Source organism: Scyliorhinus torazame, chromosome 3, assembly GCF_047496885.1.
Source record: "Scyliorhinus torazame isolate Kashiwa2021f chromosome 3, sScyTor2.1, whole genome shotgun sequence".
Taxonomy (NCBI): domain Eukaryota; kingdom Metazoa; phylum Chordata; class Chondrichthyes; order Carcharhiniformes; family Scyliorhinidae; genus Scyliorhinus; species Scyliorhinus torazame.
Genome location: NC_092709.1, coordinates 75,708,422 through 75,724,196, shown reverse-complemented (window position 1 = coordinate 75,724,196; position 15,775 = coordinate 75,708,422). Strand labels below are relative to the sequence as shown.

Below are 15,775 nucleotides of genomic sequence, written 5' to 3'. Positions count from 1 at the left end.
GTCCCCAGGGCCTGATGGGATCTACCCCAGAATACTGAAGGAGGCTGGAGAGGAAATTGCTGAGGCCTTGACAGAAATCTTTGGATCCTCGCTGTCTTCAGGGGATGTCCCGGAGGACTGGAGAATAGCCAATGTTGTTCCTCTGTTTAAGAAGGGTAGCAAGGATAATCCCGGGAACTACAGGCCGGTGAGCCTTACTTCAGTGGTAGGGAAATTACTGGAGAGAATTCTTCGAGACAGGATCTACTCCCATTTGGAAGCAAATGGACGTATTAGTGAGAGGCAGCATGGTTTTGTGAAGGGGAGGTCGTGTCTCACTAACTTGATAGAGTTTTTCGAGGAGGTCACTAAGATGATTGATGCAGGTAGGGCAGTGGATGTTGTCTATATGGACTTCAGTAAGGCCTTTGACAAGGTCCCTCATGGTAGACTAGTACAAAAGGTGAAGTCACACGGGATCAGGGGTGAGCTGGCAAGGTGGATACAGAACTGGCTAGGCCATAGAAGGCAGAGAGTAGCAATGGAAGCATGCTTTTCTCATTGGAGGGCTGTGACCAGTGGTGTTCCACAGGGATCAGTGCTGGGACCTTTGCTCTTTGTAGTATATATAAATGATTTGGAGGAAAATGTAACTGGTCTGATTAGTAAGTTTGCAGACGACACAAAGGTTGGTGGAATTGCGGATAGCGATGAGGACTGTCGGAGTATACAGCAGGATTTAGATTGTTTGGAGACTTGGGCGGAGAGATGGCAGATGGCGTTTAATCCGGACAAATGTGAGGTAATGCATTTTGGAAGGTCTAATGCAGGTATGGAATATTGAGTGAATGGTAGAACCCTCAAGAGTATTGAAAGTCAAAGAGATCTAGGAGTACAGGTCCACAGGTCATTGAAAGTGGCAACACCGGTGGAGAAGGTAGTCAAGAAGGCATACGGCATGCTTGCCTTCATTGGCCGGGGCATTGAGTATAAGTATTGGCAAGTCATGTTGCAGCTGTATAGAACCTTAGTTAGGCCACACTTGGAGTATAGTGTTCAATTCTGGTCGCCACACTACCAGAAGGATGTGGAGGCTTTAGAGAGGGTGCAGAAGAGATTTACCAGAATGTTGCCTGGTATGGAGGGCATTAGCTATGAGGAGCGGTTGAATAAACTCGGTTTGTTCTCACTGGAACGAAGGAGGTTGAGGGGAGACCTGATAGAGGTATACAAAATTATGAGGGGCATAGACAGAGTGGATAGTCAGAGGCTTTTCCCCAGGGTAGAGGGGTCAATTACATGGGGGCATAGGATTAAGGTGAGAGGGGCAAGGTTTAGAGTAGATGTACGAGACAAGTTTTTTACGCAGAGGGTAGTGGGTGCCTGGAACTCGCTACCGGAGGAGGCGGTGGAAGCAGGGACGATAGTGACATTTAAGGGGCATCTTGACAAATACATGAATAGGATGGGAATAGAGGGATACGGACCCAGGAAGTGTAGAAGATTGTAGTTTAGTCGGGCAGCATGGTCGGCACGGGCCTGGAGGGCCGAAGGGCCTGTTCCTGTGCTGTACATTTCTTTGTTCTTTGTTTGTATAACATCGCCTCACTTTGATCCCCATCTCAGCTCATCTGCTGCTCATTGATGCCTTTGTTACTTCAAGGTTTGACTATTCCAACACACTCCTGGCCAGCCTCCCTCATTCTAGCCTCTGCAAACTACAGGTTGTCCGAAATTCTGCCGTCCATCCTGACTCTCACTTCCTCCATCGTCCCTGTGCTCACAGCCCTACATATGCTCCAGATCACCACAATTTGAAAATTCTCATCCTTGTTTTCATATCCTTCCAAGGGCTTGCCCCTCCCTATCTCCCCGTAATCTCCTCCTGCCCCATAACCCTCCTAGATCTTTGTACTCATCCAATTCTGGCCTCTTCAGCATTCCTGATTTTAATTGCTCGACCATTGGTGGCCATGCCTTCAGTTCCCTAAGCCAGGGATTTGTGCTTGACGACCCTTTAAAAAAAAAAAATCTAAAATATAAAATGGTAAAATGCAGCATAAAGATGAGCTTTTTACGTCCCAGGTAAACGTAGAGCACTTTCTTTTCTTGACTTTTTGTTTAGACTTTTTGGCATGTTAGTGTGATCCAACTGGGAACGGTTGGGAGCTGTAAATGAGATGTTAAGGAACTGCATGTGCCTCCAGAGCCTCCCAAGTTGCAGACCCTGGCCGAGGCGCACACTCTGGAATTCCCTTCCTAAACCTCCCTGCTTCCCTTTCTTGCTTTAATCCATTCCTTAAAACCCACTTGCGCAATTGAACCAAAAAGTTTCAAAGTGTCATTTTGGGTGAGTTTGGCGGGGCGATTCCTGCCAGCTTTTTGGGTGAGATCCAGACCAGTAATTATTCACACTTAGCCATCTTTTTGGGCTTGGGCAGCTTCCCTCTGGTCCAGCCCACACTGAGAATTTTTTTCCACAATGGGAGCTGAACTCACCAGTGGGACCGGCTCCTTAGCAATCGGCCGCCATTTTGAAAGATCCCTGGGTGATCTCAAGGATTCCCCCATAGGCCCCCCCCCCCATGGATAATGTCACCTCGTACCCACGGGCATTACCCCAGACACCGCCCAAGTGAGGATACCCTGCTATGGAGTCGCTGAGGGCTCCCCACCCCATGTTTCACCCCCCCACTTTCAGGACCCCCAACCTTTATACCTCCCCTCATCCCTCCTTTCATGGGCATGGCCCCCCTCAGGCCCTGACAGTGCCCCTGCCAGCACCACCCTAGCAGTGCTGGGATGGGAGTGCCAAGGTACCAGGCTGGCAGTGATAAGGTGCCCGGGTGCCGGAGGGAGAGCCTGGGTACCAGAGGGAGAGCCAGCATGCTATCCTGCCCAGTCCCGACCACCCAGGTGTCTTCAATGGCCTGGGAGAATCTCCAAGTGCTGTTACGCCTGGTCCACCTTTGTGTGGACCAGTACTAAATGGCGCCTGGTCGAGGCCTCGCTGGGAGGCCGTCAGTTCCCAGGCGGTGGCAGAATCATGTGCCTAGAGTCATTTAAATATGCTGATCTGGATGCCCCCCCCCCCCCCCCCCAGTAGGCAAGATCCATATCGTGGTATCTGGTTGAATCTCGCTAGATATCTAGATAATCCCACGAGAGCCTTCTCATGAGATTGAACAGCTTCGCCACGCCACCAAGCCGGGTGTGACGAGTCTGTTAAATCGCGCCCCACATCTTTGACCAGGGTTTGGGAAATTTGCTCTGATATCACCTCATGTGGTTCAGTGTCAAACTTTACTTTGTAACATTCCAAGGATGATCCTTGGGACATATTACTACGTTAAACGTATTTCATAAATAAAAGTTGCTGTATTGTGGCTCTGTAGTAGTGTAGTAGCACAGCAGAAAGAGGACAATGGAGAATAAGGAGAGTCCAAGTTTAAGAGAGTACTCGCGTTAAATAAGGGGCCTGAACGGGGAATGCGCAAACTATTTATAAATATACAGGGGGCGATTCTCCGATATGGAGGCCAAGTGTTCACGCCATCGTGAACGCCGCCGTGTTTCACGACGGCGCAAACAGGTTCCGGGCACGACCTATGGGGGCCAGCACGGCTCTGGAGCGGTTCACGCCGCTCCAGCGTCCTTACGCGGTGCCAAATGGGCGCCGCGCCAACCCGCGCATGCGCAGTTGGGCCGCGCCATCTGGCGCATACGCGGGGAACGTCTTACGCACGACGGCCCCTCACCAACATGGGGCCGATGCTCTGGGGCCGCGCGCGGAAGGAGGTAGGTCCAGGGGGGGGGGGGCGAGGCCGGCCCGCCGATTGGTGGGCCCCGATCGCGGGCCAGACCCCATCGGAGGCCACCCCAGTGAAAGAGCCCTCCTCCCTCCCCCACAGGCCGCCCCCCCCAGCATTCCCGCGGAGTTCCTGCCGGCAGCGACCCGGGGTGGACGGCACCGGCGGGAACCTGTCGTGTCGTAGCGGCCGCTCGGCCCATTCGGGCCGGAGAATCGCCGCTCGCTGATTCTCCGAGCGGCCCGGAGCGAATTGCGTGCCGCTGGCTTCTGGGGGGTTGGAGAATAGCGTGCGGGGGTCAGGGCGGAGTGGCGCGATTTGCGCGGCGCCCCCGCGATTCTCCCACCCGGCGTGGGGGAGGGAGAATAGCGCCCACAGTATCCATTTTTGTTGATGCACATAGCTCTGTCCAACACGAGATTGACATTGGGTGAGGGTGATGTGCTCACTTACACCACTGTGTGGACAGTACTGTACTCAGTACCATATTAGCTCTATATGTGACAGAAATATTTACCACAGCTCGTTGTGCAGCTGCATTTCTGAGACGGTAGGTGGAGGTCAAGGACGGAGGGGAAGTCTGGCAGAAGTGCTTGATTGGGCCTCGGGAAGGAAAAGGAGGCTGCTTCCCTTATGAAGTCCTTTCTCGATCGAAACCCCCCACCCTCAGATGTTCCAACTGCCCCTGGCCTTTCTAACCTGACCCCATCCCTCTCATCCACCCTACTACCTCCAGGAGTGCCCTTCTACTCCTCAACAGTCCCGGCCACGAGAGCTCCCAGACTTCATGGTTCTGAGTTCCCAGCAATTAGAAACTGCCGATTATCTGTAGTCCCAACAGTGGCTACTGTTCCTGGTGGCACTGTTGGAACTACATTGCTGCCAAACCAATCAGATTTGCCAGCAGCTCTCCGAGTTTGGACCTCCTCCCGCTGGGGCAGAAGTCCTCCTATCTCCAGCCAATTGACACTCCACATGAGCATCAAATGTCAGTAAGGCTGCCAACATCGCCGGAGGTACAATCCTTGACAGGTTTTCTGGAACCGGGATGGGGAATCCTGGAGGTCTGAAAAGTCCTGCCCCTTGGGTCAAAACTGTTCAGGGTGTGTGCCGCGGGCAACCTTGAAATGTGGATGTTGTGCATATTTTGGGCCTTTTTTGACGAACCTCAACAAATTTCATAGAGTTTACGCTGTTCTGATTTTGACTTGTTTTTCTCGCTGTACTAGCCAGCACGCTCTGTGTAAATTTGGGATGAATGTATTTTTAAAAAAGAAAATTTCGGTATTTGATATCAGGCAATATTAACAGCTCGAGGAATTCTATTTAAAACTAACATTTTGAACAATCTGATGATTCTAATGTGTGTTTGGATGTACACACCAGGTTCTCTCCATAGCTTTGTAAACAGTGAATTTTCTCCTCAGCCCTCTTGGAATCCCAGAGGATTCTATTCAGTCAGTTGACTTCAGCAGGGAGTCCAGTTGCCATAGTAACAGCCATGCAGCATCTGACAGAACACTATAATTACAAGGTACCTGGGAGCCATGTGTGTACGTGTATCCTTGCAACTTTGTGGCATCTCTGTCAAGTCATTGTTTACACCAGGGCGGCCTCATATTATTCTGGTCTGGCTGAAGCCAGCCAGCTGCATCAGCATGGTGGAGCCCTTGGTAACCGGTGAAACATCTCATTAGGAAGAATAAGGGAAATCTCAGTAGACCCTCGCTGCAGTCTTGCTGGCGACTTTTATACTAATTAACAAACCATCCATACGGAAGAAAGACAACAAAAATGACGGAGTGCCATCTGCCATTAAGTCGGTTCAATCCAAATTATTATTAGAACTAACTGAAAGAAATGTGTACTTTTGGTCGGCTCAGAATTAAATAAGCATGAGTGATTTGAGTTAGCAGCAGCTGTGTGTGGTTATTAAAAGGGACAAAGATTGCTCCTCAGTCACTTTATCAGGTTCAGAAAAACAATAAACCCAGTCAAACCAGAAAATAAGTTCTCTGAGCACAAATATTGGGATAGACGTGGATTTAAAAAGTCACAAAGTATACTAACTTAACATGGGATGGCCTTCACACAGTCAGCCCAAATGTTCCAACTGCCAAATTTGTGGCATCCACATTTTGAGCATCCCAGGCAGGTACCTGAAACTGGCATCTGCACCCCCCCCCCCCCCCCCCCACACCGAATGTTACCAGAGGGCCACTACCAGGGAGACAGTCAGCCAGACACACATCAAAGCAAAACAATACTTATCACTGTACCTTGGTATACGTGACAATAAACAAATCCAATTTCATTTAGGTAAGGTGTCAGTGGAGGAACGACCAATGTAGGCATTAGTCATCACATACTAATTTCTGTACTATTCATTCAGAAGAGTATTCGGGAACTTCACCGTGTTAGACCTAAGTTTAGGGAATTCCTTCCTATGGATGGAATGATTTCACTTGAGTCCATCCAGTCCGGCTGCTTAAGACCACTCAGGTGGCTCCTTTATTTTTGCCTCGCTTTTCTGTTTTACCTGTCCTCTCCTCAAAGTAATAATTTGTACAGGGAACTGATCCACATGTTCTAACGGCCCCACAGAGCTTCATCCAAGTGGACTTTATGCAGATATGCACCATGACAGTGTCGGCTATTTGGCCCTGAGGGCATTGCAGTCAAACCAGATTTGTTCTTTCCCACCCACATAGGCAGACCTTTTGACTGGAGTTCACTGAATAAGGATCAGGACTGGATATTCCAGATAAAGTTCTTACTTCTATTTTGGGGCAGTGTTTTTTTGGTATGTCTTTCACTCCATTGACCCATTTTTCTGGTTAACAATGCTTTCGGCAGAATTATTTAAAATTTTAATGTAAAAATAACATTTGCTGAGGTAGATGTGATTGATGTGCAATTACAATCATGTCATTAGCAATCTCAGGATGAGCTTCCCCCAGAGGCTGAATAGATAAACGGGCTGGTGTGGCATTGAATCGTGTAGACTTGAGTGCACTGCTTTTGATCCCTTGCCTGTGCCAAGTCGGATGATCAGAGCCATTGGAACAATTTTCTTTCGTGTCCCCAAATTAGGAATGGGATAAAAATCAGGAATTCCTGACAACCATGTGGTGACTGCTGCCGAAATGTATATAGAGTGGGACATCAGATTTTCATTAGATTGGACTTGGTTGTAATGGTACTAGTGATCCAATAGCTTATGAATGCTGTCTAAGCTTAAAGGAGCTGTTAGATTAAAATTCAACCACAGACCACGGTGGGATTCGAGCCTGGAACCCCAGCGCATTTCTCTTATGTCTAGATTACCAGTTCAGTATACCACGAGGCCACAGGAGGAACCAGGTTTATACGTGATGAATTGCCAATGGAGCAAATCCTAGAGAGTTAATGGGGTCCACAAAACAGGACCCCGGAGAGAGATGGTGCTTTCAGGAGAGGATGATGAAAAAAAAATTTGCAGGGAAAAGTTGACAACATTGATCCTCTAAAGCATCTTGCTGATTTTATATTAGCACTGCTTTGATCCTCTCTCTTGCTCTCCACGCTGAGTATAAAAATAGTTTAATTATTTCAGGTGCAGTTGAGAAGCAGGAAGTGGCAGATGCAGTGGAGTAGCCCAAACGTTCTCGTCCTCAGTTCTCTTTCTGCTTAATTCACCAGACTGATTATAATTGGTTAAATAAAGTTTGGCAGCACATTCAGATAACCTTTGTTACTACAGCTTCCAAGGAGACGTCATCATGCTTTCCCACCCAACTCCTCCTCCTCCCTCCCCTCCTTCCAGCAAGTGACAAAACACTCAGTCTGGTGTGTGCAGTCGAGATATTTTGATGGGAGAGCAGTGTCCTTTACAACAAAAAAACACAAATAGAAAACAATGAGTGATGAAGCCCAGAAAAGTGACGGTGGAGATAAGTGCAATGGCAACAATCAGAAGCGAAAGAGACCCAAAAAGGTAAGAGTGGAATTTACTGTTACAAGCAGGGTTTGTAGAGGGATGCTGAAGAGCTGCTCCCTTAGAAACCAGGCAGGCGCCTCAGCTCATCATTATATATCTCTGTGTGAATGTCTCTCACTCTGAGCAGAGAAGCTACTAGAAATGTGTTGATAAAATAATTGAGCTGATAATGATCTCAAAATTGCCTTTGAAAATTTGACTTCTATCACTGCATTTAAGATCAAATTGTGTTTCTGATGGTGATTCTTCAGTTTGGTATTGTGTGGTGAATAGAATTGTTATTTAGGTGTGTTGTTGTATATTTGTCTAAATAAATGCAAGCCATTAAAATTGGTGTCTTTAAAGACAGGGAAAAGGTTTCTTAAAATACTCTTGATGTAAAGAAGACATTTGTTTTTGTAAATCAAGAAAATGAAACAATGGATCAACAGTGCTAATCTTGACATTTTAAAGGAAAATCAAATTGAAACAATAGAGGGTCTTATGTGAATCAAGGGAGGCACCAAATAAACTTGTTTATTGGGCAGAGATTCTAAAGCTCTTTATCATTCAATTGTTGTTCCCTACCTAGAAACAAGTAAGTTAGCATCTGTTCAGGATTTTTAACACACAGTTCAATGCAAAATGTTTGCACTTGATTCAGTTATTTTGTAGGCAGTACACTCTTTTTTCAAAATTGCACCTTTAAAACTCTTGCTTTCTGAATTTGCATAGTTTCTATGGCAGCCAACAATAAAATGTGGCATTGATAGATTTCAAGAAGGTATCTTTCATTGCAGGCTGCCATTTGAGCTTGAGCAGAATTTAACTATGAAATATGTCTCTGTTCAATATCTTTCATGCCATTTAAGAACGATGCACACAGGCATGGCATGATTAAAAGACAGAAGGTGGTATTATCTCTACAATACATCAGTGCTGTGCCCGTATGATAATCCTTTAAGAACCAGAATTTAAACTGTGGTGACAAGCTCAATAAGAATTTTAGAATAGCTTCTTTAAAGCCAGACTAGATGTTCACTTGCTTTTATTCTGATAGATAATACTGTGACAAAAATAGAGGCTTCTATTGTTTATTGGTATTCAAATTACTTTTTAGAATTGTATCAACAAGGATTTTATTTTTGCTGTTATACCATCTTCAGAATTTTCCCTGACCCTGCATTTCATATTTCCCTTCATATTTCATGTCCAAAATCCAGAACCATTGCATGGAAAGGCAGTAAAATGTTTGTTTTCCCAGTCAGTGGTGAAGGGTAACCTCCCAACTAATATAACTGTTCAACCATTAAGTGTGATGATCTTCATTAACATTTACTCAGATGATAATGAGGACAGCCCCACCCTGGGAGCGCCAATAAAAATCTGTAACTCTGGGGTTTATGTGTAAAATTATTGTGAAGAGAGAGACTTCCAACAAATAATGCAATCAAACTGTGCTGATTTCAGAACTGAGAAAATGTACACTGCTGCACATCCAATCTGCTGACCTGCTGGTCACCATGGAGAAGTAGAGACTGGGGGAAAAGAGTTGTTGTTTCAAATTTCAGAAAATAAGCATGACAAATCCAAGTGGAAAATCACGAATTGAAGATTCCAAGCAGCATATAATATTCAATGACATTTACTGGTTAACCCCAAGGAATTCCAGACTATAGAGTTACTGTTCTGCAGTGAATAATTATGGCTTAAACCATACATAAGGCAAAGCCACAGACCATGTATTAATTCATATTTAAAATGTCGATAAAATATTAACTAAATGAATAATTGTTTTCATTTTATTAAACAATATATTCCATCTATTGCTAACTTTTGGAATGAGAATTTAAAATGTGACTTGGATCAGGTTAAGAGAATGGGACACTGGGAGCCCTTTAGTGCGTTTCAAATATGAGTATTCATGTGCAAAATGCTACGCCAAATTTTAAGCCTTAAGTGCTTTGTCACGTGTTTTTTTTTTCTGTTAACTGTCTGGGTTTTCTGTTTATTAAGCGTGATGCAGATTGGGTTGAAACTCCCAAAGGCAAAATTTTGTTGGGTTGCGCAGACCATTTCAGGCATTCTGGCCATTATCGATTGGGTTGGTCCATATGCGTAGCCACATGTTATTGTTACTGCTGTTTCATGTTTCATGTGTTTCATGTTGAATGCTTTTTCCCCAACTTTGGAAATCTGCATCTCAGTATGTTAAAGACAACATATGAATATACTTCAGCAAATATCAAAACGTAAACACGTAAAGGTAGCGGATAGCATTGATTAAAAACACAAACTGATGATCACAATCAACACTTGTTGATACGTTTGCTTGGTAATGTTGTTCCTTTTCAAATTGTTTCTTGTCAAGTAGTACGATTCTAGGTATGTTTCTTTCTCTGTGATGTACACAACCCTTTAGAATAATCTGCGGATCTCTCAGTAAAGCTTTCAGGTGACAAAATGCTTCCGTTATTAGAACAGCTGTGGGTTGTTTTGGAAAAGGAAATGTTCAGTACAATGAGTATTATAGTGGGGATGGTAGCAGCAACAGAGTAAGCAGGAATATGTTGTTTTGTTCCTGCCAGGCAGAGGATTTGTAGTGACGCGGGATGGAGAATTGTCTTTCAGTTGACATGCTGTTGAAACTGTCATTGTGGGCAAAAATTCCCCAAATCCCTGCTGGCGGGTTCAAGGGCGGGTGAGGGGGGGGAGGGGGTTGTAAAATTAGCCAGGAGGCCCAAAAAACAGTTTTACACCAGCATGAATTTACAGCAGGATCCTGTGATGGTGCTCGCCATGGTGGATCAGGAAACCCGCTGGAGGCCAGCGTGAAACTCATTTGCATCCCACTGATAGGATGCAGATGAAGGACCGACCACCCAGGCCTTAGTCTCCATGGCGCCAGCGGGAAAACACACCGGTGTAAAACACGTCTGGAACAACATGGCGTGCAGATGTCTAGACTGACCTGAACAATGGCTGGAGCTGCCTGCAGAGTGCAGGATGGAGGCCAATTGCAACCCTGGATCCTGGAACACCATAGGTGGGGGGGGGGACATCCACAGTGGAACTTTAAATTTGGTGTCCGGGCAGGGAGTGAGGGCCCTCAATGTTCCTGGAGATCCATCTTCATTCTCAGGATGTCCATCTTCCTTCTTCATGTGAGATACCGTTTCAGTATAGCACTTCACCACGTAATATAGCGCAAAACACCTGCTGAATAATGAATGAGGTCAGAGTTGGAAGATTTGGCATGTTTTCCCGACCGGCCTCTGCATGGGAACACTCCACGGAACCTAGTCCCCAGGTGCGAAAATTTTGTCCTGTGTTTCTCCAAAAGCAATTTGCATTATCATTGGTTTGCAACATAGGGATAACATTTTACACTGATTACCCATACAATCCTACAACTGAAGCTATTCATTAAAATAAACTGTCACCCATTACTTTTATAGGAACCTCAAAAAAATCTTACACCTGGGTTCCATAGAATCCCTACAGTGCAGAAGGAGGCCATTCGGCCCATCAAGTCTGCACCAACCCTCCGAAAGAGCACTCTACCTACTATGGTTGACACTCCATTACACCACTGAGGCAGTGTGGCACTGTTGGAGGTAACATCTTTTGAATGAGGCATTAAATCGAGGCCTCGCCTCCTGTTGGGTTCATGTCACCATAATGAAGGAGAGAAGGGGAGTTATCCCTGGTGTCTTGGTCACTATTTATCCCTCAACACTTCGAAAAAAGGTTTTCCTGGTCACCATCACATTGCTGTTTGTGGGAGCTTGCTGTATGTAGAATTGACTGCCATATTTTCCACATTTCAGCAATGATTACTGTTTAAAAGCACTTCATTGGCTTTAAAGCGTTTTGGGACAGCCTGAGGTTGTAAAAGTCACTTTAAAAATACAAGTTTTTTTCACTCTACGAGAGGAAAATCAGAGATAAATAACTACATTTTGCGCTTAATTATTCAATTATCCAACCTATTCATAAATTGTACTGGATTACCTTCACCCTTTTAGCTTTCACAAACTTCTTTGCAATGGTGTACTGAGTAACCATAGAGAGATGGACAGCATGGTGGCACAGTGGTTAGCACTGCTGCCTCACAGCTCCAGGGACCCGAGTTCAATTCTGGCCTCGGGTGACTGTGGAGTTTGCACTTTCTCCCCATGTCTGCGTGGGTTTCCTCTGGGTGCTCCGGTTTCCCCATTCAGTCCAAAGATGTGCAGGTTAGGTGGATTGGCCATGATAAAATTTCCCCTTAGTTCCAAAAGGTTAGGTAGGGTTACAGGGATATAGGGTGGAGACGTGGGTCTCTTTCCAAGGGCTGGTGCAGACTCGATGGGCCAAATGGCCTCCTTCTGCACTGTAGGGATTTTATAAGACTTCGATAAAGCACCAGAATCTAGTTGCCTATTTTAGAAATTGTTTTTTTCACCAACGTTTTAACCAAAAATGTGACAAGAACTTAACTTGGTAATGTTGCACCACCATCTGTATACAAAGGCTGATAGAGGATTCATTTTGTGCATATTTACACAAATCCCTATCCAACCCAAAATACAGAAGTCTTTTCGTCTCATTTTTGGGTATAAAATTAAAACTTGGAATTTGAATACTTAAGCATTGAGATTCTATTCATCAATGACAAATGGCTGGAAGTTCGATTTCTTACTACTTGAAACCTGAAATTTGATAACGCTTGTCACCAGGGCATTTGTCAGAACCCACAGGAAATTTCCCATCCTCAAACTATATTATTAATTAGGGAAAAAAATAGCTGAATGTTTGCAGTTGTACACATTAGCTTATTTATTTTCTGAAAAACTATCAGTAAAGGCCACTTATCGAAGCTCATCCCTCTAGGAACTCCATAATGAGACGTCTAATCTAATTTAAAAATAAACCTTTTTTTCTGGCTATGATAGTTGGTAAATTATTTAATGTAAAGCTGCTTTTCTTAATAATAGAGAACAGAGGCAGGATTCACCTGACTTCTATTGCGTCAGTGGTAGTGCTGGCGATGACGGTGGGGGGAGGTGAGGTGCAATTGGGGGTGTAGTATTGAAGAAATAAGGGTAGAAAATTACGTCAGGACCCCCAACATGTTGAATCCCGATCTAATAATTGTTCCTTCCAGTTTTCCAACTAATGTTCCATGGAATGCCAAAAACACAAATTTGGGCTGATAGATTTAAATAATGGGATAATGACTATGTTGTGGGCGGCACAGTAGTGAGCACTGCTGCCTCAGTGCTAGGGACCCGGGTGCAATTCCGGCCTTGGGTGACTGTGGAGTTTGCACTTTCTCCCCGTGGCACCCTTTCAAAATGACAGCCCAATCTCTGAGGAGCCGGTCTTACCGGCGAGTTCAGCTCCCCAGTGGTGAACAAAAGTGTGGGCTTTACTGGAGAGAAACTACCCAAGGCTCCAAAAATGACTCAAAGTATGATTGAATAGCGGTTTGGGTCTCACCCAAAAAGTTGGAGAGAAACAAACCGCTAAACCCACCCAAAATATTTTGGTTGAATTCTCCCCAAATATGTGCTGTGGTGATTGTACACAATTAATTTAACTTCGTGCTCTTGATAAATAATCGATTTATATTCAGTGTATCCCTGGTATAAAATATAAACTCATTCTCAAAGCTAGCAAGGTAAATTTTGGTTTTCCCTGGTTTGCCATGTGACAATAATCAACGCCCGTCCTCAGTTTACAAACTGGGAGGTTACACTTGAAGTTTGATTATTCATAACTAAGCTTGCCACAAATGTAAGATGCAGCACACAATATTTTGTTTAAAAATGGATGACTCTACCAAAGAGCTGACATAGGCATGATGGCTCAGATTGCCTCCTTTACTGCATTATCAATCTATAAATTTGAATTTGATTATCATCACTGCTTATATATACTTTAATGTGAATAGTCATTTCACACAACAGCAAGGTCAGAGTTCCATCATTGACAGTACAATCTAATTGATTACCTTCACCTAGATTTCTCACTTAAAGAAAAATCTTCATTCACATTTGGGTTGTAAGTACGAATTGCTCATCTTTATATCAAATTTCCAATTACATTGGCGTCAAAATTACATCTAATCATTAGAACATCTCATTTGTTTTGTAACAAAACTTGCTAAGTATAAGGCTGAATGTCATTGCATTCTAAGCCCCATGACATCAGAAGCTAAAATGGATCTGCTCAGCACAGTACTGTCCTCGCCCAGATTCACATTTGCCTAGTGAACACAATTTCTGTCCAGAATCTTTACAATCAAGCTGGACACACAGCAGATCTATTTGGATTAATGAAGATGCAGTTAAGTGCTGCCTAAAGTTTACATATGCATTGGAAAAGGTACACAATTGGATTTTTAGCCTGAAAGCAGGATGCTACCCCAGTGAATAAAATTGATTCATGTAAGCGAAACATAAACTAGATAAAGGCACCCTAAATTATTAATGATGGCTTCCATTAGTGCATCTGGAAAGAACTGAACCATATGTACACAATCCCAAAAAGGTAAATTATACCCTTGAATTGTAGCTATCCTGTTAATTGCATAAAGAGTTTGTCAAGAGACTTCATGCTTTGTTCGAATTCAAAGAAATTGAAGGGACAGATTTCTAATTTCTTTATCTGCAAGTACCACAGTTACCCATTTGGCAATGCAATCTGAACCAGAGCAGAAAATACTGAAGCAGAACGAGTCTCCCTATCACTTCCACAAAAGTAGTTAAATTTGCTGCTACCTTCCCCTGCACTTTAGAAATGGGTTTTCTCCTTTTTAAACACAAGTATCAAGGACAAAGCATATCCTACTGGACCGTTTTTAACTGCTCATTTTTATTAACTTGTATCACATGTTCAGTCTCATATTGAGATTTTAGTTAAATTCATTGAGAAGGGAGACATTGGGCCCAATTTTATGGCCGTGTTATGCTTAAGCGATAGCGCAATGAGGCTGTTAAATCGCGGGAGAGTCCAAATACGGGAACCGGCCCGGGCGCGATCTGTTTGCGATCTAACCGGCCCACTTATGCTGGTGAAATCAGGATCCCACCATAGTGTGGTGAGAAACCAATAATCACCATTTAAACCCAAACTCCACACAATTAACAGTAGCGACCCCTTACTAACAGCCTCCCTTCATCTAACGGCCTCCATAGCAAGTGGTCACGTGATATACTCCTTTGTAAAAATGTGAAGCTGGCGGAAGGGCTGTTACAGGGACCTGAGGAGGTGAGTAGCCATCTTCGTTCACAGGCAAAAAGGCCGGGGGCACTTGGGTTGCTGCGCGGTGGGGGAGCCCTCGGGCAGGGTGATCTGCCATTGGGGGAGGGGAGAGTTGCGGAGCAGGAAGTGGATTGGCCGCCCATGGCCTGTGTTGGGGAGGTGGGTGCGCCAGTGCCTACAGGTCCACCATGCCAATCCCTGAACTGTTTGGTCCCGTTCTGAGGCAACCCCAGCCCCAGCCAGCCTGCCCCACCAAACACCCATAACACTGACTGTGGAGGCCTCTGGACGTGCGGCTGAATCTATTGCTAATTGGGAATTGGCAATCTTGGTAAGTGAGCACCTCACATCTCCCAAGTGGATTCCTGTGAGTAGGCATGCCATGTAGCATATGGGGGTTATTGCCTAGCATCGCAATCAGACCTTGCTGTCTGGAGACTGTAGGAAGCAACACCATTGATGCAGCGGCCAACATCCAAACACCCAGGGGCTGTGCCCCAGCATCGGGGATATCTCCGCCACCAAAGGGTGGGTGAGTGCATCGGGGAGGGGACCTGCACCGTCAGGGTAACGTTATGTTTGGCTGTCTGAGGTACAGGGTGTGGGGTACGGTGACCAGAGATCCCCTGCTGCCGCTGGGGGTGCGAGGGCAGGACGTGTCGGATGGCAGGACGTGTCGGATGGCAAGACGTGGGGGGTTAGCGATGCTGGACATAAACGGGCCCAGGGGTGGAAGACACCGCAGGTTGTCAGTCTCTCACCCTCTCCCAATTCCTTA

The 15,775-nt window shown here is 45.2% G+C and overlaps 1 protein-coding gene across 25 annotated transcripts in view; it reads left to right on the top strand.

Annotated features, from left to right (window-relative positions):
• ank2b (ankyrin 2b, neuronal) overlaps positions 1–15,775 on the top strand; it is a 1,300,297-nt gene that overhangs the window by 501,967 nt on the left and 782,555 nt on the right. Inside the window, exon 1 of one of the 25 annotated variants that reach the window (XM_072495861.1) lies at positions 7,593–7,764. The exons of the other annotated variants lie outside the window; for them this stretch is intronic. Within the exon in view, the coding sequence (XP_072351962.1) occupies positions 7,687–7,764 (78 nt within the window). The 5' untranslated portion in view covers positions 7,593–7,686. Of the gene's footprint in view, positions 1–7,592; positions 7,765–15,775 lie in introns of those variants that run through there. 25 annotated transcript variants of the gene reach the window in all.